Here is a 24,294-nt window from a genome sequence, read left to right as displayed (position 1 = left end):
AACCATAACAAGTTAAAGTACGGTCCTTAAACACGGATCCTTGGCTCATACCGTATAGCAAGCTATAAAGGGCCAACAAAAATGTTTGTGTAAAGTTGTAGACCCTATTTTGTCTGTTGTAGAGAGTTGACTCGTCATAAATCATACCATTTATTATTATTTTCATTTTGCCTGTAGTAACACTAATATCATGATAATTTACATGCATACAAACATATTACCTTTTGGTTTAATTGTCTTCACTTTCTTTACTGAAATATAAAATGAAACAAATCAGAACGAATAATTACATTGGGTCAGATTATTAGACAGTATCAAATCGACTTGTTTGATCTCGAATCCGGGGGGCGATGTTACTGATAAATCCCTTAGCATTCATACCGTAATATTTCGGCCTTTAAGAGAATAGCTTGTTTTTTTATTTAGTTTAAGATTCATAAATGTTCCCTCAACCTAATACTGTTTATATTGCCCACCTGCTCTGGTTTAAGGTGGAGTTTGAGCTTGAATATTGATTTAAAAACTGACATTCTGGGATAGATTGGCTGCCGTTTTGTCTCTGACAAAAGCTTTACAGAAGTACCAAAGACAGGGTTATTGCAGGTGAAAAAAATTGCGACCTTTTTAATCATCTTAATTAATTTCTGGAGCGATTTCTTTCGATTCCTAGTAAATATGAGTTAAATTTAAAATAACAAAATGTCGATGTCCGCGCAAACTCAAAACTGAAAGTGATTTGGATCATCGGTATAATTCGTAACAATCATTGCTTTTAGAAACTAGTGTTTGATTCCATAGATAAAATATAATCAATGTACTTAAGCTGTTTTTGTTTTTGTTCAGTTAACTCAAATGTTTTGGCAGGTAAATAGACAATATGACAATTTTCTTCATTCTTCTTACATTGTAACTTGATTTTAACATTATTTTTATTAATACTAATTTGACTCAAAATAGTAATTTCGGTAACGGACATATTTCAACCTGATAACAAAGATCAATAATACAAGATAAAAATTGTTTAAAGTTGACTTATTGACATGTGAGAATTGTAATATAACCAGTTGCGTCAAATTTATATGCTTAAACGTTGATTTTTCAATCCAAAATAGGACGAGATAAGAGTTTAAAGCAAAATTTTACAAAATAGCCGGATTTCACAAAAAAAACATCGGACCAAGAAATATAGCACAAGCGTCGACAAAAAAAAATATTTAAGTTAGACATGTAAAATGTCTTTACCCACATTATTTGAAATGATCTTTTTTTATCGAAGTAGCGCTCTTTGTTTCCTGTACAATAATTAATGGAAATTTACTCATTTTCATTGGTTGATGAAAAAAAAATAAAATGAGTTTTAAAGGTGTCACGTCACGAATAAAACGCTTGAATGGAAATTTTCAGCAAAAGGTGGGTTTTTTCCCTTATGTAATCATTGTATTAGCTATGATTTATTGTAATATTGGTCATTAAATTCTCAATTGAAATGTTAGCTAAAAATAAGGGGCAATTTTAGGATGTCTTTGAACCTACTCGTTTCATTTGTTGACACTTTAGAGGATATGTGCTTTTAATACAATGTTTTTTTAATTATGAATGGCTCTTTTTTTCTAACTATTTCAAACCATTTTTTAATAAACAAAGATACAAGTAAGAATCGGAGAGAAAAAAACAAATGAACCACTACCTTTTCATAGAATGTTTTATAAAATCAATTATTCAGTATTAAATAAGCAAACATGGTATTTACCTTTTGGCATAATTTTTGTAGTTTTCGTCACTAAAAATAAAAAAAAGTCATTTCATTAGAGTCTAAATCAATTATTGATCAAATTTAGTAAGTTTGCGTTTAAAGAATTCGTTGTATTAGAAATAAATTGGAAAAATTAAAAGGTTACATATACTTAGGTTCAGGCACCTATAATTAATGTTTGATACAGTGAGCATATAATAAATATTCTTCATCAAATCAACTATTACAGTAGAAAGAGCAAATTCCAAGAATAACAACAACAAAAAAAAACTTTACATGAAAATGGTATAAAGCTGTGTGCGTATAGTTGCTCACCCCTTACGTCATATGGTCCCTGGTAGAGAGTTGACTCATCGGCAATCATACCATATATTTTTATTTTGCTTGAGGTAACAACATAATGAATATAGTTCACATACAATATATGCAAATATATTTACCTTTTGGTTTGACTGTCTTCACTTTCTTTACTTAAATATAAAACGAAACACATCATAATGAATTATCACATATGGTCAGTGTATACGAGAGAATTAAATCGACTTGCTATGATGAATATCTACAAGACGACATCACTGTTATTCCTTATCATTCGGTGGGTCATATTACAGCTTCTAAGAGATAACCATTTGTTCTCTAATGGCTATCGTTAAGAGAATAGTTGTATGATATTTAGTTGGAAATTCATAAATGTTCTCTCAAACAAATGCTGTTTCTATTGCCAACCTACTCTGGTGTAACGTGAAGTTTGAGCCTGAACGAACACTTTGAATATTGAAATCGGAAAAAGCGGGCATTTCGGAAAAAGCGGGCATTTCGGAAAAAGCGGGCATTTCGTGAAACGTTAACTGCACATGTGTCTCTGACTAAAGGAGTATAGCAGTATCAAAGAATGTGTTATTGCATATGATAATAACTGTCAAGCTTTTTAATTTAATATCTAAATACACTTCAGGAACGGCTACTTTCGGGTTAAGGTTAAGATGAAGTGAAATGATGTGGACAATCGGAATAATTCCTAGAAATAATTTGTTTTAGAAACGAATGTTTTTTCATTAGATTTCATAGGTGCAAAATGGAATCCATGTTATTATGCTGTTCTTGTTATTGTTCAGTCGACTCAAATGTCATTGCAAGTAAATATATATAACTTGAAAGATTTTTTTCATTTATCTTCATTCGTAACTTTGATTTTAAAATTATTTTTCGTTAATATCATTTTGAATCAAATTTCATGAGTTAACAATTTGTTGAAGTTGTGTGCCTTTAATATGATCTTTTATATTAATATATGGCACCATTTTTTTCTAATTATTTCGAATTTCATACATAAACAAAGAATAAATTTGAATTAAACAAAAACAAATACAGAATTCCTTTTTTATAAAACATGATATTTACCTTTAGGCATAATTTTTGTAGTTTTCGTTACTAAAAAATATAAAATATATTTCATAAGTCTTAATCAATTTAAGATTTGTTTAAGTAAGTTTATCAAATCAATTCATAATGTTGAAAACTGCTTAGCAACATTTGTTCTTCCAAGATTAATTTCTGTAAGCAGGTTTAAAGTGAAAGTCCCGACTAAGGCAGACAGTTTTGTATATATTTCAAATCAAAATTAAATCATACATTATAATAACCGTGATTTCGTCAGCAAAAAACAAAACAACTAGCAATAAAACATTATAAAATAAAGAAAAATATTTTATAAACACAAAGGCGTCTTTTGAACCTCCATATTTTGAAGTACATAATTCGTTTAGGTATCATTTTCGTCACTTAAATATAAAACACAAATCATTAGAGTCAAAATCAATAAATGTTCATTTAAAGTAAGTTTAGTCAACCTCTAATTTCGGGAAGATTCCATTATTTGTAATATTTCATTGAAATATCAGTCGTATTATGCAAATCATTTTGAATCAAATGAGTAGGGGCATAAAAACCCTTATTTGGCCAAAATGCAAATGCAAATTTACATTTTAGCATGCGTTTTCTAAAAATTTTGTCCAACCTAGACTTAGGACAGGTACAAGATATTCAGAAATAACAAAAATGTGCCCATAGACTTAGGTACATAAGGTAGCAAAACAGTATGTGCCAATTCAACATAGGTGTAAACTTTTTATGTTCTTAAGCAAAAACTGGGCCTTGATGCCACTAATCCTTTCATGTGTTAACATTTTTGAATATTGTGTCTTTAATTTGATACTTCATATCTATATATAACAATATTGTATCTATTTTGTTCGAATCCTTTTTTTTTTTAAACCAATGGAACCGGTTGAGATTCAAATTAGGAAAACCAAACAAGAAAGGTAATTACCTTTGGGCATAATCTTCTTTATTTTCGTCACTAAAATATAAAACAAAATTCATTAGAGGTTCAATAAATGATTAGTAAAAGTAAGTTTATTTTACATTGCAAAAGGCACAACATAAAAAACTAAAGACTTAGCAACAAAAACCCCAACAAAAACTGGGGGTGATCTCAAGTACTCCAGAAGGGTATGCAGATCCTGCTCCACATGTGGCACATGTAAACTAACTTCAAATTATAATCAATTATCAGCCGGTTAATATCAGGAGAAATAGAAATAAAAAAACACATGACGACAAAACAATCCCATAAAAGGTAAATAATTTTGACATATTTGCATCTTGTTAATCTCCTCATTTTGCAGAGTTTGTGTTGCTCTGTCTTTTAGCATCCTTACTAACATTTTGTGAAATTGATCGTCTCTTTGAGATTTTTCGGGGTTTTTTTTGCCATGCCGTTATCAATAACTGTTGGATGTCCCCATGATATCGGCCGACTCTAAGTTGTAAACGGTTGTTAAAATCTAAATACAAACAATTCTTGTTGTTGAACGAATATGTTTTGTATGAAAATTGAAAGGTTACGAATTCCTGCGTTCATGCTTTTCTTCTTCGTTTATTTATGTTATCTAAAAGCTAATAGTACATCTGTATTTTGAATTCTTTTAAAAGAACAGACTAACGATCAATCATCATATAAATAATACTGATATTTACTATTAAGAGAGGATGGATCTGCTTGTCTATATATTTATAACCCGTGGCATTGTCAATCATACTATATACGTTTTTTTAAGTATATTTACCCTTTGGCTCAACTGTCTTATCTTTCTTTACTGAAATATAAAACAATACATATCTCAACAAAATTTCACCTATGGTCAGTTTAAAAGAGAGCACTTAATTGAATTGAAATATCACAATTATGATGTACATAGGCAGGACGATATCACTCTTACGCCCTTGGACGAAGTTTTAAACCGTACCTAACCAGTCATAGAAACACATTTGATAAAACACTTCACGACTACGTCAAATATCCCGTTCATACACCTAGACATTGAAAAAAGGTTGGAAAATGACCGAAAAAGGTTGGGATAAACTTGAGTTGATTCTTTCAGTAAGTTGTGCACACATTTCGTGGTGCCTCAATTCATCGTTATGAAAGAGTTAAATTTCATTCATATTTTGAAATTATGTCTATAATTCGATATTACATATCTGAATATTGCAATATTTCATTTCTTGTTTAACAAACCTTTTTAACAAAACGAGGTACAAATTTATATAAAAACATAAACAAACTCTTTTTTATGTTATGTTTAATGAAATCAATTATTGCGTTACTAAACATGGTATTTACCTTGAGGCATAATTTTCGTCTTTTTCATCACTAAAATATAAAACACAGTTCATTAGAATATAAACTAATAAATGATTACTAGATTTTAAGATAACTAGGCACCCCCATAATGTCAAGAACTCATGTACAATGACTGTTGTTGGGTTTTAAGTTCAAGTCGCCACAACCATCATTAACCATCCAAGTAATTCCATATATAGTCAGTGTTTTAATCAAATTTGCTGTTGTCATTCCTAGTTTGATTTGTAATCAATTTAGTGTAAAAAGAGTATTGTTCCATTTTCATTTGTTTTCCGTCTTAATATATTTAAGTTAATCATTTTCGACAAATATAATTTTTTTTAACTTTTAATAAAGAAAATTCTTTTTATTCATACTTTACTCAAAACATGATCAATTATCAGCGTGTTAACATCAAATGAAAACAAAAAACATCTGACGACAAAACAATTACAAAACAAATGATATATAACCTCAATATTTTGCAGAGTTTGTATTGCTCAGTCTTTTAGCATTCTTACTAGGGTTTTGTGAACTGGATTGTTAATTTTCCGTTTTGTCACAAGTGAGAAATGAAAATAGAAATTTTAAGACAGAATTTAAGGCAAGTTCTTTTGTAAACCATTTCGTGCTATAAAATTACTTTTTAAGTCCCTTCAGAGCAGGTATTTATTCCTAGTAAGTGGCCAATTAAGGACTCGGTCAATCTGTGGTTTAATGTTACATCATTTCAATCAAATTAGGCAATGTCATTTGCAACACTATCAAGGTTACAACGACAGTTTTTTGGATGTCATGGCAGGCAGATTTACATAATATTTTTTTCTCGTATAATGAAATGCCACATTATCCGCTTTAGTGTTGTTTATAAGATTTTAGTGTTTACCACATTACTGCAAAAAACAGACAGAAATGTTTGAATATTGGTAAAATTAGAAAGAGGAATTACTGAAAACATTTCCAACAGTATTGGTTGACCCTTCTGTCAATCATTTAAGGATTTTTAATAGCTGCCGTTGTCTTTGACGATTGACACGACCAATAATGAAGGAAAAGCAGGATTTTAGTGCAAAAAAATGATTTAAACGTTAAGTGTGTCTTAATCAATTCAACTTTTGTATTTCCAAATTACCTTAGACGATGAAGAAATAAATCAGCATTATTTTCAGTTAAGTGTTATATGTGGAATGTGCATTTTGAAATGAAAAATTAAACAAAACATCAATTGTTGCGTTTCTAAAGTCAGTCAGCATATGCATGATATATAATATTTTTTGTTTTAGTTAAATTCTAAACATATGTTTAACAAACAAATGTTGTATCAAAATTCTATTTCATTGGTATAAAAAGTAATCGGCGTACTTACTCGATCTTGTTATTGGTCATTCATAATCGATTAAATTTTATTAGTACAAAAAATATATAGAATTTGCACACTTATGGTCGTTCTTCTTTATTCATGTGTAAATAATTTGAAGTTGTGTGTCTGTAATACAATATTGCATACTAATATATATTGCAACATTCCTTTTCCCCCCAACCCTTTTTTAAATTCAAAGAAAGGGACAGATTTACATTTAAAACCGAAAACAAATAAATACTCTTCTTTTACATAGAATGTTTTATATAATAATTTTTCCAGTATCCAGTAAGTAAACATCAGCAACTATTATTACCTTTAGGCATAATTTTCGTAGTATTCGTCACTAAAATATAAAACATAATTTATTACATTCTTAACTAATGAATGATAAGTAAAAGTAAGTAAATTTATGCAACCCATTATGTTGAGAATTGCTTTACAATATCATGTTCAATGTTTGTTCGTAGGTATTAAGTCCCAACAGCTATGATTTACTTGACAATAAAATGCACCACCATAAGTACTCACTACCGATTGTGTGATTTCTATCAAATAGAATCAGGGTTTTTTATATCAGTATTGTTGGTGTCATATTTAATTACATTTTAACCAATTTAGTAGCAAAAGAGTATTGTCAAATTTTCATTTTTTGTTTTCTTAATATGTTTAATCAAGTCTTTAAAAAATAATGACTCATACATAATTGACTAATGAGGGTTGCAAATACCTGTGCTATTTCATACATAAATGTTATACACGGTTTGGTAAAATTCAAAGACATATAGCTCCAATTTTGTTGTTATTAAAAGAATATGTTTTTATATGCAAATTGAAAGGAAAAGAATATTTATATCTATATGCATGCTACTGTGTTTGGGGTGGGTTTTTTTTTAGGTATGTTATTTAAAAACAAATGTACATCTTTATATCAAATTCTACTATTAGAAACAAAAGGCCTATTGATCAGATCGTCAAATTAAAAATATTGCTACTTGACATAAAGTGAGATTACAGCTGTTTGTTTATAGTTTACAACCCTCTATGTCGTTCGGTCTCTGATAGATAGTGGTGGCATTGACAATCATACTATATTATATATCTTTATTCAAATAATGCCTGTAGTTACAATAACCGCATGACTACAGATAGTTTACAGAGATACAAATATATTTACCCTTTGGCTTTACTATCTTAACTTTCTTTACTGAAATATAAAACGATACATACATATCTCAATGAATTTTCACATATGGTTATTATATTAGGAGAGCATTAAACCGACTTGTTATATCACAATTATGTTTTACATCTGAAGAACGATATCTCTATTATTTATGAACGTAGGAAACGTTATATTACAGCATATACAATAATGTACTTATTTTGGGTCTCATATATGGATGTTAATACATTTTCCTTCATACAAATGCTATTGAAGTTTTCCAGTTAATCTGGTTAAAATTGCAGTTTAAGCTTCAATGAAAATTAATATGAGAGAAAATTCGTATTGCTGGTGTGGTTGTCTACTCTTGTGTGTCTGACAAAATCAGAACAGGTATATATAAATAACAAAAGATAGTGCTATCTCTTCGGAATCTCATTTTAAGTATTAAAATACACATTGGGAACAACTACTTATGGTTCCAGGTTTAGATAAAGTAAAACACAGAGGATTTTAAAAAAAACTCACAAACAATCATTTGTTTAACGAACAAATGTTTAATCAAAATTATATTTCATTGGTATAAAATGAAATCAGCCTACTGATGTTGATCTTTTTATTGTTCACTCATAATCAATTATTTTTTTTGTACAAAAAAAGATAGAATTTGGACGATAAAAGTTTTTCTTCTTTATCTGTAACTTTATATATTAAAATGGCATTTATATTATTAATATTTTTTTATCAAATTTCATGAGTTGATAATTTCGAAGATTTGTGTCTTTAATGCTATATTGCATATTAATATATATTGCGCCATTCCTTTCATTTTTTCCCCAACACGTTTTAATACAAACATTGAAAGGGACATGTTTACGTTTGAAAAAGAAAACAATTAAATACTCTTCTTTTTCATGTTTTATATGATAAACTTTTCAGTATACAGTAAGTAAACACCAACAATTGCATTTACCTTTAGGCATAATTTTCGTAGTATTCGTCACTAAAATATAAAACATAATTCATTACATTCTTAATTTATAAATGATAAGTAAGTTAATTTATACAACCAATAATGTCGAGAAGTGATTAATTACATTAAAATGTTCAATGTATGTTCGTATGTTTCATCTAATTACTAAACACAATTCTATATTAATATTCTAAATACATCAAATAACAAAATACAAACCTAATCTTGATTTATATCCATATTTTAGAAATTTACCTGTGACGTCACTTTTGTGGCGTTGATCAAATCTTGTGGCGGACAGTTCGTAGTTCTGTTGTACATTTTTTGTGTGCTGTCCTATGTTGTTTTACGTGTTAGTTTTTAGTTTTAGTTTGTAACCCGGATTTGTTTTCTCTCAATCGATTTATGACTTTCGAACATCGGTACACTACTGTTGCCTTTATTAAGTCAAAGTTCAAACACCCATCATAAACTTTTCATTTCTAATTTAAAATAAATTGTACATCTGTATTTCAAATTCTACTATAAGAAACACAGGGGCAATAATCGAATCATCTATTTAAAAATATTGCTGTTTGCTTATAGTTTCCAACCCTCAATAACATTTGGTATCTGAAAGATAGTGGTGGCATTTGCAATCATACTATATATTTATTTTAATAATGAATGTAGTAACAATAGCAGCATCAATTTAGATAGATAGATATACAAATGCAAATATGTTTACCCTTTGGCTTAACTATCTTAACTTTCTTTACTGAAATATAAAACGATACAAATCTCAATTAATTTTCACATGTCGTCAGTTTATAAAAGAGTATTAAATTGACTTGTTATATCAAAATTGTATTGGGTAATCTGCTAGACAATGTGATTGTCACTGCTATTCATGAAAATTCGGTACGTATTATTACAGCCTATACAAGGATAGACCATTTTTGACTCTGACATATAATATGGCTATTATCAATTTTAAATACCAACTGTATGTTATTAGGTTTGAAAGTCGTACATTTTCCCTCAAACGAATGTTTTAGACAGTCTAGTTTCTCTGGTTAAAAATGCAATTTAAGCTTAAATGAGAACTCTGAAAATTGATACCGGGGGGAAATCTCATTTCTTGAGAGGTTGGCTGCGATTGTTTGTCTGACAAATGCAAGACCAAAGTATAAAACTGTCAAGGATACTGTAATTCAATTCAAATATCAATATTAATCTTTTTATGTATCTAAAAAAACAACGGTTACTACTGCTTGTGGTTCTACGTTCAGATGTGTAAAACTATAGGCTCCCAAAAGTCTGAGTCGCTCACCTGATTGTACTTTGGTTTTTGAAATCAAGTAAAAAGAAATTAAAAACATAACATATAACCTAATAATGATTGAGACCAAATTTGGTTTAATAGTTGCCCCGTAATTTAACCAAAAGCAGGAGACTTTGGTAAAGTTCAAAGAAATTACAAATAAATTCTTTGAAATTGTAATAAATGACTTTACAAGGACAATGCCAAATCATCTACAAAGTAACAACACTTGGTCAGTACCTCAAAAGAAACATCCATACCATGTGTGGTTTTAATTCATGAAGCGGGGTTATAGAAGACGACATTTGTGTATATTTTCACATAGGTTTCTTTTTTAAACTTAGTCCCCCGTTGTTAGCCATCTTGTTTGATGGATTTGAAGTAACCATGACATGTTTATATTTCATTTCATTTCGTGGTTCTCTTAACCCTTTCAACGCTACACAAAAAAAAAAGAAAAATGGCTGCTGCTGCATTTTTTATTTGTGTTCATTCATTAGAACAGTATATTCCTTTTCAGACTGCTGTATCTTTTTTATTATAAGAGATACAGAAAAAGTTATTGCATTAAAAATGCTCAGGAGTGTATGAACTGTAATGTTAGGCAGTTATTTCAGTAAAATTTTTATCAGGTTACCTGCATTTTCAGGTAATTAACAGGTAAAAGGTGTAATTTATTACATTTGTGTTGAATTTTGAATAAAAACTACTTTTAGTCATCTATTTTGTTTTATTATCTGCCATATAATAAAGAAGACACCAATTGCTCGATTCCGTAGCGTATTGCACCATACACAACGTATTATATAATCATGGCACAAATCAGTGGCTCCGTCCTCAAAACTCCGTTTTCCCCCTTTTTCTACGTCTCGTAATGATCGATCAATTACAAATCATATTTCCCACACGAATTGAATGTAATAAACACATTGAGATAACAAGAAACTTTTAACTAATACTCGTCGTCAGTTTCGCCATAGAAATGCTGAAATATTTCCATATTTACAGCTTCGTTTCCGATTTCCGCCATTTGCATTTGTCAAAATATTTGTTTTTATTTTCCTTCAATTTTCCTTCTACTGCATGATTTTACAATAAAAATTGCCGGGATTTCAAGCGCAAATGAGACCTTGTATATCCTCGATTCATTCAAGGAAAAATGAGAGAGAACCCGAATCAAAACCGAATGGTTAAGAGTCCTTATGAAAAATCCGTTGTCATCGCTGCATATGCCGCGAACAGCAGTGGCGGACGGCGTATGTCATCGCGGCATATGCCGTGTATAGCGTTGAAAGGGTTAAAGAAGACATGGGTATGTATTTCCAATAGGATCTTGTTTTAAACTAGTACATTTCTACGTAACATTCACGCCATGTTTGGTTTCATTCCATTTTTTGGTTCTTCAAAAGAAGACTTTTGTATGTATTTAACATATGGTCTTTGGTTAAATTAAGTTCCCCGCTGGCAGCCATCTAAGATGAGTGATTGCCTACATAGTAACAAAACTATAGCTTTTCAACGATTTTCGGTACTTATCCATCTTGGCATTTCAAATGTTTGCCCTTGAGGGTTACTGATGAAGGAAAATCCAGAAAAGCGCTTCGGACCCAATAAATTATTGAACGTGTTGTTTTCCATTTTTTGACCAGCACCTCGTTTGGAACAGCCATGTAGGTTTCATTCCATTCAGTGGTTCTCTAAAAGAAAACATTTATTTGTGTTTCCCGTTGGATCCTATTTTAAACTAAGTCTCTCTGTGATGGCCATCTTAAATGATTGGTGGGTCTCAAAGTAACAACACTTGGTCAGCATCTCACAACGAATATCCATATAATATTTGATTTCATTCTATTCAGTGGTTCTCTAAATGAAGATATTTGTATGTATTGTCCTTAGGGTCCTATTTCTAACAGTCCCCCTCTGGCGGCAAATTTAGATGATCGATCGACTATATTAAAGCTACAACACTTGGTGATTTCCTCATCAGAAACATTTATACCTTGTTTAAGTTGGAGTTAAATTTACTGGCGTATATACTTAATTAAGTCCTGATATCTATGATAATTCTCTGAAAGAAGACATTCGTATGTATTTCCAATGTGTTCCCAGCTGTAGTCCATCTTGGATGGATCACCTTCAAATCAACAACACCGGGTCAGCACATCATGATGAACAAGGAACATTCACTATATTCAGTGGTTCTCTAAAGGAAGATATTTGTATGTATTGTCCAGACGGGCCTATGTTTAACGATGCCCCCCCCCCCCCCCCCCTTACCCCCGCAGACATGTTGTGAATTAATTTGTATTTTGTGAACTTTCATGTTTTTGCCATGGCGATGTAATTTCTCTCGATGTATGAGCGTTAAATATCTCCATGGTTTAATACGTTCGAATCTTTTCTATACGCAGTTTGCAGAAATACAGACATATAACTCCAATTGTGTTGTTGAAATTACGTGTTTTATATGAAAATTGAAAGATAACGATTACTTTTGTTCATGCAATGTTGTCCCTTTTTAATATGTTTAGACAAATTGTACATCTGTATTTCCAATTCTACTTTTACAAAAGAAAGGGCAAACTGTCAAATAATAAAATAAACAATATTCCTATTTAACATATAAAGAGGGCATGGAACTGTTTGTCGATAGCTTTGCATGTCATGTGGTCTCTGATAGGGTTGAATCATCAGCAATCATACCATATTTTTTAAGATGAATATCAGTAGTTACAGTATTAAAATGACATCAGATAACACATATGCAAATATATTTACCTTTCGGCTCAATTTTCTTAACTTTCTTTACTGAAATACAAAACGAATAGATCAGAATGAAATTCACACTTATGTTTTACATGTAGAGGACGATGATGCGTGTTATTCGCTGCGTAACATTACAGCTTATACAAAAATACGTTTTTTTTTATTTCAATGGCTTTCATAACCATCTCGAACCAAAAATACTGTAATTCCTTGGGAATAAAACTGTTCACGGCTCCTATTATCAAAAACACTTTGGGTACGGCTTCAGATGAATTGAATAGAAAACCAAGTGGAAACGAGAAAATTCTTAGCAATCATTTGTTTTATTCAAAGAGTGTTGCATCACAAGATTTCATACGTACTGATACTGTTCTTGTTATTGAACAATCATAGTCGATTCAAATGTACTTCTACGTAAACAGATAAAACTTTGACGATTACATACTTTTTCTACATTTTTAATTTGATTGATATTACATTTTGATTTATAGATTTATATATTATGCCTTATCAAATTTCATGTGTTACCCAATTTAAAGGTTGTGTCTTTAATACATTTTATATCCATATGTTGCACAATTTATCTATTTAACCGAATCTATTTTATATACATAAAAAGAACAAATTCAAATTTAACACAGAAACAAACGAAAAAACTCCTTTTTATAAAATGTTTTATGTATACAATTACGCGGAAATACAATAAGCAAATATCGGCAAAGGTACTTACTTTTTGGCATTATTTTCGTAGTTTTAGTCACTTAAATAAAAAAAATCACTTTAATTATAAATGATCAGTCTAGGTTTATCAATTTAATCAACGCATACTGTAGATAATTGCTATGGTAGCTCAAGATCAATGTCTGTTGGAAGGTATTAAGTCAAAGTCTCTAGACATCATTAACTTGACAAGTTAATTGCATGATCATAAGTACTTCTCAGTACCGATCGGGAATCAGTTTTCAATATTATAGTGTTGATCTTTTTCTCACTACCAATGGTTAACTATTATATATATATATATATATAAAATCAGCATTTGAATATTATGGTTATGGTTATTTCTAGCTGGAATTCAATCACATTGACAGCTGAATAAGTATTGTCACGTTTTCATTTATTATCCGTCTTAAAATAATTAATCACAATTTTGTTATTAGTCGGAGAAATATGTGTATATATTTAAACTAAAGAAAAACAATAATCAATCATCAGCGTCTTTACATCAAAAGAAAACCAAACACATAGGAGGTCAAAACAATCACAAAGTAAAGTGATAGTTAAACATATTTGCATCTTATTAACCTCCAAATGTTGGTGGAGTTTGTGTAGCTCAGTCTATGAACATCCTTAGTACTGTTTTGTGAACTAGTTTGTTTGTTATCATTCATTTTTTTTTGTCATGTCATTTTTTATTTCTCTCGAGAGTGTTGAAAATCCGCTTCCATTCTTATTGTTTTACGTGGTTTATTAATTTTCCAAAGAAAACAGCTCCAATTTAATTGTAGTTAAAAGAATATGTTTTTTATTTCATAATTGAAAGGTTACGATAATTTATGTTAATGTAACTTTTGTCTGTTTTTTTTTATGTTGATGTTTTTCTAATTCAACAATTTCAAAAAAAAAGTGCAAACGTTTAAAAAAGAAAAGAAATAAACAGTATTGCTATTGACCCTGACGAAGGCATGGAGCTGTCTGTCTATAGTTTCTAACCCTCTGCGTCATTCTGTCTCTGAAACAGAGTGGTGTCTTTGGCAATCTTATAACATATTGTTTTTCTAATAATGATTGTAATTTGAAGTTACAATAACATCTTGACTTCAGATAATTAACACACATTTACATTTATTTACCTTTTGGCTCAACTGTCTTAACTTTCTTAACTGAAATATAAAAAGAAACATATCAGATTGAATTTCCACATACTGTCAATTTACAAGAAAGCATCAAAATCGGGGCGTAATATATAAGACTATCAAAAAATGCTTGTTGCCTCTTATATATTTTATCAATGTTTAAGAACAACTGTATTATATTAAGTTTAAAATCCATTTATTTTCACTCTAACTAATGCTAGATTAACTTATCTGTAGATTGTCCAGTTGCTCTTGTTTAAGGATCAGTTTTAGCTTAATGTGAACTTTGAAAGGAAAGGCCATACAGTGGCCTATAGATGTTAATTCCTGTGCAATTTCGTCTTTTACGAAGAGTTATCTCATTGGAAATCATACCACATCTTCTTATTTTCTATTTCAAAATTGATAATGGAAAACTGGCTATGCTGGAGAGTTTGGCTACCTTTGTGAGTCTGACAAAGACAGTTAAGAATTATAGAACTTCTGATGATACTATTGGGAAAATAAATTTCAACCTTTTTGATATTCTTATTACACTTTGGGAACAACTACTTTTTAGTTCCAAGGGGAAGTTAAAAAACTAGGGAAATTTTAAGAAATTCACAGCATTCACTTTTTTAGAAGCCAAAATTTTATTAAAACTTGATTTTTTGGTATAAAATTTACCCAATGTACTTATGTTGTTCTTGTACATTAATCAGTTGATTCAAATGTATTTGTTTGTAAGTAGATTGAATTTGAACAATAATATTCTTTCTTTGTTATTTGCAGTTTTAATTTGAATTACGTTTATATTATTATTATTTTGAATAAATTTCAAATAAAAAAAAAGGAAAACGTTTAGATTTAAAAAAAAAACACCCAAATAAAAACTCTCCTTTTTCATAGAATGTTTAGGATATCAATTATACAGTATCCAGTTAGTAAACGTCAGGAATGGTACCTACTTTTAGGCTTAATTTTCGTAGTTTTCGCCACTTATATAAAACAAAACCATTACAGTCTAAATTAATAAATAAGCAGTTCAAGTGAGGACATTTAATCAACGGATAATGACAATTAGTTTTTACATACGTTTGATTCTAAATTGAAATATTGAAATCAATTATTTTTCTCACCGTATTTGAACAAAATTTTGTTTTTATTTAAGAAATTTCTTCATATTTAAACAACAGTAAAATCATAATCATTGATTATCATGTTTACATAAGGAGAAAATAAAAATCATCTGATAACAAAACCATCACACAAAAAAAACAACATTTATACTATATTGATATAAGAAGATGAGGTTTGAGTGATAATGAGACAACTCTCCATCCAAGTCAAAATCCATTAAAGTAAACCATTTTAGGTTAAAGTACGGTCTTCAAAACGGAGTCTTGGCTCACACCGAAAACAGCATGCTATAAAGGGCCTCAGAAATTACAAGTTTCAACCCTTTCATCCATGGATTTTTTTTACATACTTGAATCACATAGAAATTTTCAATAAAATAATAATCATCACGTTTACAGTATGAATGCATTGCGAAAACGAATATTTCATTAATGAAATTCCCGTCAGATATTCTCATGAATATTCTTTTATATTAGATACAATTTTATAGCGGTCTGATAAATATTTGTCGTTGGCAAGACGTTTCAACTAAGAAACTACACAGGCGTCAAAAGGCGTCATAATAGAGTAAAGGGATGGAGTAAAAGGACGTCATTATGGAGGAAAGGGTTATATATAGACATATTTGTATTTCTAAACCTTTTTCTTGTTCCTCAATTTGTAAGCATACTTGATTAAATTTGAGAAAATGTCTTTTTTCTGATTTTTCGTTTTTTTTGCCATGGTGTTGTCAATTTTTCCCGACTAATGAGCGTTAAATATAGTTACTTTTGCATCGCTTAACATGCAGTTTTCTTAAATCCAAAGACATATTGTTCGAAATTTGTTGTTGAAAGAAAGTTTTAATATGCAAATTGAAAGTTAATGAGTATTTATATGTTAATCCAAATTTGTAAGTTTTTGTTATGTTTATACGGTTTTTACATTTGGATGAACTAATGAAATTATTAACCTTGCTGTTTAACATTTAGATGTCATGAAGTTGTTTGTCTATAGTTCAAACCCTCTACCTCATTACGTCTCTGGAGAAAAGTTGTCGCATTGGCAATCATACCTTTATCTTTTGATTCTATGATGCAATTAGTAACAATAATCGCATGAAATCAGATAGTTTACACACATGGAAATAAATTGACATTTTTGCTTAACTGTTTTAATTTTCTTTACTGAAATATTTTTATTGAACAAATCAAAATGAGGTTTTACAAATGGTCTTGTTATATCACCATAATGTTTTACATCTACAGGATGACGTTACTGTTATTCATTTGCATTCGGTGCGTAATATAAAAATTTAAATAAGAAAAATACTAAACTCCGAGGAAAATGTAAACGGAAAGTTCCTGAGTAAATGCAGAATCAAAAGTTCAAACACATGACACGAATGAAAAACAACTGTCATATTCCTGACTTGGTTCTTTCATTTTCTTACGTAGAAATTAAACCCTGTTTTATAGCTAGCTAAACCCCTCACTTGTATGCTAGTCGCAAAAAGTTCCATTATATTGACAACGATGTTTGAACAATACAACCTTTATTAAAATATCCGATTTATCGGCCCATATGGCTCTCGTCACTTCAAGAAACTGCAGTATTATTTTTTGAAATCAGAGAAACCGGCATTCCTGAAAAGGTTGGCTTCGTCTGTGTATACCAAAAGTCTTACAGTCTAGACCTACCAAATCATATGTTTTAAATTTCGTACGCTAGACATGTTATGTCTACAGTTGACTCATCAGTGACGACCGAATCAAACAAGTTCCAAATTCTAAATAAAGACTAATTTTTGAGGAAATTCTATAAATTCAATTATGATATAATACAGTACTAAGGTAAACATCTGCACGAATGGTATTTACCTTTAGGCATAATTTTCGTAGTTTTCGTTACTAAAAAATAAAACACAATTCATTAGAGTCAAAAACAATAAATGCCGACAAAACAGTCACATGATTTGTTTACAATTCAGACATATATCAATATTATTAAATAGATATAGGAAGATGTGGTGTGAGTGCCAATGAGACAACTCTCCATACAAATAACAATTTAAAAAGTAAACCATTATAGGTTAAAGTACGGCCTTCAACACGGAGCCTTGGCTCACACCGAACAACAAGCTATAAAGGGCCCCAAAATTACTAGTGTAAAACCATTCAAACGGGAAAACCAACGGTCTAATCTATATAAACAAAACGAGAAACGAGAAACACGTATATATTACATAAACAAACGACAACTACTGTACATCAGATTCCTGACTTAGGACAGGTGCAAACATTTGCAGCGGGATTAAACGTTTTAATGGATCCAAACTTTCTCCCTTTTTCTGAAACAATAGCATAACATCACAACAAAGAAAAACATACGATAAAATATCAATTGGCAGACTTAACTCAATCAAAAAACTCCACATTTCGGTGGAGTTCGTGTTGTTCAGTCTATAAACATGATAAGAAGGGTTTTTCAAATTCTGTCTTTTTGTGGTTCATCTGTTATAAATTTCCCGACTTATGAGTGTTGAATATCACCTGCCTTTATCTTATTTGCGGTTTGCAAAAATCAAAAGACAAACAGGTCAATTTCTATTTTTTTTAGAAAGAATGAATTTAATATACTGTGACGATTTAAGAAGACAGCTGCGCCAAATTTTTTGTTGATATTGTTTATTTTGGTAACAACTATTTACGTAACCTTGTCAATGCGTTATGTATAATGAAGATTTCGTAGTTTACATTGTTTTGTATCTATTTCTGCCAACTGTACTTTGAATTATTGCAGTAAATTATTAATGTGTGTATTTCCTTTTTACATAGTTACCTATTAATTATATAATTAATTAAATAGTGTATGATTCAGAACAAAAGGAAAAGTGTGTTTTATTTAGAGACAGCATTTGAACAAGGGTTACTTTCACTTTTGCTTTTACCAGAATAACGGGTTTTGTTCTTCAAGTAATGTCAAAAGAAATCTTTTGTTTGGCTTTATAACTATGTTGATCTGAGCGTCACTGACGAGTCTTATGTAGACGAAACGCGCGACGACGTAGTAAATCATAATCCTTATACCTTTTATAACTGTATTGAGTTATATGTGTGTATGTTTTTCGAACTAGTGATTTAAAGTATTTTAGGTAAATGTATGTATAATGTAGCATTATTTAGATAAGAGAAAATACTCCATATGGTCTATTTTCGATTCGATGTTGCGCACTCTTTTGCAGTAACATCGTTAGAAGGTAATAAATATTTGCCGTATAAGGAAGTTTCCCTATTCGGTAATACATTTTAACCTTATTTCGAATTTCATGCGCGCGATATAAATCAAAAGAGTAAGATTAATAGTAATTAAATTCAGTTCCAGCTTGTCCCAATCGCCGGTTTGCAGCAAATAAATACTGACTTGTGTGTTTAAATGTTAAGGTAAAGTTTCTCTAATACAGAAGCATAAAGTTCCTAAATAGTGCATTGAATTATTTTATAGTAGGAATCTAATTATTCCAGTTTCCAGTTTTCAACGGAGTCAAAATGTTAAATAGTTTTCTTGTCGTCTTAATAATCTTAGCTTTTAGAATAGAGTTAAAAATGAAATTTAACTTTAAAAAGGATAAATGTACGTGAAGTTGTCAAAAGTGTCCGTTTGTTTGAATAGTTGGGTTACTCTTAATCAAATAATATTAAGAGGGTTACAAAAATTGTGATTTGTTTTAATATTTGCGTAGTACTTTTAAATCCATGTATTTTCGAAAGTTGCCGATGGAACCCTATGTATTTTATAATTGTCGCTTTTTGGTAGATTTAAGGTAGATTCATGGTATACCGCCATCTTGGATTGTACAATGACAGTACACAATCGGTCTAGTTATTTGCCTAAATCTGCAAATTTGGAGACAGATTTGCAATTTAATGATAAGACTGTTTTCTCTATTTAGAGAAAACTTGTTAAGTAATCGTATTATTCAAAATATTTTAACAAATATAATTTTTTTTGGTTTTAAAAATCATTATTTTCAAATGAGCCATTTAAGGGAAGATAACTCTTTTAGTACAAAATTTATACTGGGCTAATAGGGAAATTTTTTATTTTTACTTGTAGCAAGAAAACAAGTACGGTGACACCTTGTTTTCTTTTTATTTTCTTAAAACATATTATGAAACCTTTCTTCTCACAATTTATTTCAAAATTCTATCTCATAAATTTTTTTTTAGTCACACTAATGTGTTTTTTCATGAACAAACTAACCAAACTTTGGCAATTTTCAACGCCTCATAGCTTGTAAAATAGCACGGTGACCTATACTTTTTATCAAATATTTGAAAAGAGCATAGTAAAATCTTCATTTTGGCAAATTATAAAAAAAATCTGTCTCAAAAAATATATACTTGTGATCTACCTTAAATATTATTAATGTTGTTCTTCAAATCAAGACGGAAAATTGTTGATTGTTGATTGAAGAACATTCACAAATTTAAACGACTGTTAACTCTTGTTTAACTTGTTATTAATATTGTGCCAGTATTGGAAAAAAAGGAGACTATGCGTTAACCAAGAAACGATAGTAGGCTGTTGAGTGTTGAATGCTTACGTTCAATGCAGTAGTAATAATTCCGAGCGTTTAGTTTTTCTATTAAATTATTATGGTCATTTGTTGGTTCCTGAGGGTGTCTGTCTGGTCTTGTGGTTGATTTAGTCGGAAAGAAAGGCCTCACCGGTTTTCGAACACGTTACAATACAATTAATTAGCACCAATGGATGGAAACGTCCATGCACTGTAGTTTGTTGTACGTTTTTTGTAATATTGAGACAAATTGAAAAAAGATATTTCATATTCTCCTTTTGCAAAAGACAGGGAAAACAAACAAATAACGAAATTAGCAATATTGCTATTTAACAAGGGGCATGGAGCTGCTTGTCCCTCTCCATCATAGGATTATGAGAGCGAGTTTTCTTTTTTGCATGCGTACCATATATTCTTCATTTCATAATGCTTGTATTAACAATAAAAGCATGCCTTCAGATAGCTAACACGCATGCAAATATATTTACCTTTAGGGGAAACTGTCTTCATTTTCTTTACTGAAATATAAACCGATACACATCATAATGAATTTTCACATATGGTCGGTTTATGAGAGAGCATTATATTGACTTGTTATATCACAATCATGTTGTAAATCTGCAGAACACTGTCACTGTTGTTCGTGAGCATTCGATGTGTAATAATACAGCCTATAAAAATATATGTTTTGGTTCTAATGGTTCTTATCACCATCTCGTTCATTGAGAATATCACTGTTGACCTTTTTAGTTCTTAAGATACACTTCCTAAACGACTTCTAACGGTTTAACTCTTAGATAAAAAAAAAAAAAAACTTAGGTCAAATTGGAAATTATCTAGCAATCACTTGCTTTAGAAACAAGCGTTTTTTCATAAGATTTCAGAGGTACAAAATGTGCGCATTCCTAGTGTTCTAGGCACAATTTCAGATTAAAAACAATCAGAGGCTTCCAAGAGCCTGTCGTTCACCTGTATCTACTGTTATTTTCGAAATCATGTAAGCTAAGGTTCCAAAATAATTATACAGTATCCAGTTATTAAAAATATCATAATTTTATTTACCTTTAGGCATAATTTTCGTAGTTTTCGTCACTAAAATATAAAACGTAATTCATTAATCTGTCTAAATTATTAACATCTATTTTATCAGCAATGAAAGACGGGCTTCAAAGTTATTGTGAAACTGCCTATTCTAGAGGTGGCGTGAATCAGATGTGGATACTTAAAAATTCCAAAGATCTTTTAGAGTACATACAATCTAACTCTCTTTCATCTTGTAACAGTATTAAAACATTTGACTTTTCTACTCTTTACACAAGTATTCCACATTCCAAACTAAAAGACAAATTGAAAGAGTTGGTATTGCTTTGCTTCATAAAAAAGAATGGCCAACGTAGATACAAGTATCTTGTCTTAGGGAGGGACAGATCCTACTGTGTAAAGAATCACTCTGATTCAAACAAAAAATTCGCTGAAACTGATATTATCAAGATGCTTGATTTCTTGATTGACAACTTATTTGTTACGTTCGGAGGACGTGTTTTTCAACAGACTGTCGGTATTCCAATGGGAACAAACTGTGTCCCTCTACTTGCCGACTTGTTTCTTTATTATTATGAGGCTGACTTCATGCAGGAACTTCTTAGGAAGAAAGATAAGAAGTTAGCAATATCCTTTAACTCTACTTTCCGCTATACAGATGATGTTCTTTCACTAAATAATTCAAAATTTGGTGACTATGTGGAACGCATCTATCCCATCGAGCTAGAGATAAAGGATACTACAGATACAGTTGAGTCGGCCTCATATCTTGACTTACATCTAGAAATTGACAATGAGGGTCGGCTGAAAGAAAACAAAACTTTACGACAAAAGAGATGATTTCAGCTTTCCAATTGTGAACTTTCCATTTCTAAGTAGCAACATTCCAGCAGCACCTGCATACGGGGTATATATCTCCCAATTGATACGATATTCCCGTGCTTGCATTTCCTATCATGATTTTCTTGATAGAGGGTTGCTGCTCACAAGGAAGCTAATAAACCAAGAGTTCCAAATGGTGAAGTTGAAGTCATCCCTTCGTAAATTTTACGGACGCCATCACGAGTTGGTCGACCGTTATGGAATAACCGTTTCACAAATGATTTCGGATATGTTCCTTACGTCGTAACTACAATCCCCTTCCCTTTCATGAATGTGACCTACCGAATTAGACTATTTACCTGATTTGTAATCACATAAGCAACAAGACGGGTGCCACATGTGGAGCAGGATCTGCCAACCCTTCCGGAGCACCTGAAATCACCCCTTGTTTTGTAGTGGGGTTCGTGTTGTTTATTCTTTAGTTTTCAATGTTGTGTCATGTGTACTTTTGTTTGTCTGTTTGTCTTTTTCAAATTTAAGCCATGGCGTTGTCAATTTGTTTTAGATTTATGAGTTTGACTGTCCCTTTGGTATCTTTCGTCCCTCTTTCATTAAAGTCTAAATCTATTCATAATCCGTTAATCTCCAGAATTGTATTATTACTTCAAGATAAAGGTTAGATAGAAGGTTAAATGTCAAAGTCACCATCGCCATCGATAGCTTGGCAAGCACAAGCATTCGTCAGTACCGATTGATAGGCTATTGTTTCATGCAAGACAAGTTTTCATATATTGTTATTATAGATATAAGAAGATGGATAAATCCCACAAATTGAGGCATGTATTTTAACTACAGTAAAATCATGAAAAAACAAAAACGTCTTTACATCATTATAAAATAAACATAGAACGATGAAATTATCACAAAAATATGAAAATTCATTAAAACAAATTTGCTTTTTTCAACAATTATATGTTGTTGAGTTCGTTTTTTTATTCTATTAGTATTCTAAGTACCGTTTTGTCAGTTTTATCTTTTTATGGTCGTTTTGATTAATTGCTCGGCGTTATGTTTTTCTATTGACTTATTAGAGTTGAAATCTCAATGGAAGCTTTTACTTTTTTTTCATACACGGCATGCTAAAATCCAAAACAAATCATTTCGGTTTTGTTTGTTGTTGAAAGAATGTTTTTAAATGAAATAAATTGTTATCGGTAACCCATGTTTATGTTCTTACACTGTAGTTCGTCTTTGATATGATTAGAAAAATTGTACATCAGTAGTTATTTCCAGTTTAACTATTGCAAAAAAGGGCAAACGATAATATAAAGTAAAACTACCGCGATTTTTAAAAAAACAAGAGTACATGTTTGAGTAACAATAACAGCATGTCTTTAAACAGATAACATGCAAATTTATTTACCTTTTGGTTTAACTATTTTAACTTTCTTCACTGAAAAACAAAACAAAACACATTATAAGACATTTTTAAATATGGTCAGTTAATAAAAGTGTACAAAAGCAACTCGTTACATCGCCTTTGCATTATTACTTCGATAGCTTGGTAAGCACAAGCAGTCTTCAGTGACGATTGGTAGGCTATTGTTTTATGTAAGACCAGTTTTCAAATGTTATAATTATACCTATAAGAAGATGTACTGGATAAATAATTTTCTCAAAGATTAAAGCATGTATTTTAACTACAGTAAATGTTTATGCTCGGCGTTATGTTTTTCTATCGACTTATTAGAGTTGAAATCTCAATGGAAGCTTCTACCTCTTTTTCCATACACGGCATGCTAAAATCCAAACAAATCATTTCAGTTTTGGGTTTGTTGAAAGAATGTGTTTTTAATTTAAATTAACTGTTGTAGATTGAAGTTGACAAATTTC

The 24,294-nt window shown here is 30.5% G+C and overlaps 1 protein-coding gene across 1 annotated transcript in view; it reads right to left on the bottom strand.

Moving 5' to 3' along the window:
• The window catches only part of LOC139523060 (uncharacterized), a 305,106-nt gene that overhangs the window by 219,519 nt on the left and 61,293 nt on the right, over positions 1–24,294 (bottom strand). The window contains exons 32-49 of the mRNA XM_071316817.1: positions 23,825–23,854; positions 21,601–21,630; positions 21,027–21,056; positions 17,840–17,869; positions 14,859–14,888; positions 13,736–13,765; positions 13,018–13,047; positions 9,664–9,693; positions 8,937–8,966; positions 7,976–8,005; positions 7,115–7,144; positions 5,439–5,468; positions 4,882–4,911; positions 4,083–4,112; positions 3,155–3,184; positions 2,194–2,223; positions 1,751–1,780; positions 222–251 (exon numbers count right to left, since the gene is read on the bottom strand). Coding sequence (XP_071172918.1) covers positions 222–251; positions 1,751–1,780; positions 2,194–2,223; positions 3,155–3,184; positions 4,083–4,112; positions 4,882–4,911; positions 5,439–5,468; positions 7,115–7,144; positions 7,976–8,005; positions 8,937–8,966; positions 9,664–9,693; positions 13,018–13,047; positions 13,736–13,765; positions 14,859–14,888; positions 17,840–17,869; positions 21,027–21,056; positions 21,601–21,630; positions 23,825–23,854 — 540 coding nt within the window. The remainder of the gene's footprint in view (positions 1–221; positions 252–1,750; positions 1,781–2,193; positions 2,224–3,154; positions 3,185–4,082; positions 4,113–4,881; positions 4,912–5,438; positions 5,469–7,114; positions 7,145–7,975; positions 8,006–8,936; positions 8,967–9,663; positions 9,694–13,017; positions 13,048–13,735; positions 13,766–14,858; positions 14,889–17,839; positions 17,870–21,026; positions 21,057–21,600; positions 21,631–23,824; positions 23,855–24,294) is intronic.

The sequence above is a fragment of the Mytilus edulis genome, chromosome 5, assembly GCF_963676685.1.
Source record: "Mytilus edulis chromosome 5, xbMytEdul2.2, whole genome shotgun sequence".
NCBI lineage: Eukaryota > Metazoa > Mollusca > Bivalvia > Mytilida > Mytilidae > Mytilus > Mytilus edulis.
The sequence above is the reverse complement of the archived record's forward strand: the minus strand, read 5'-3'. Positions and strand labels throughout refer to the sequence as shown.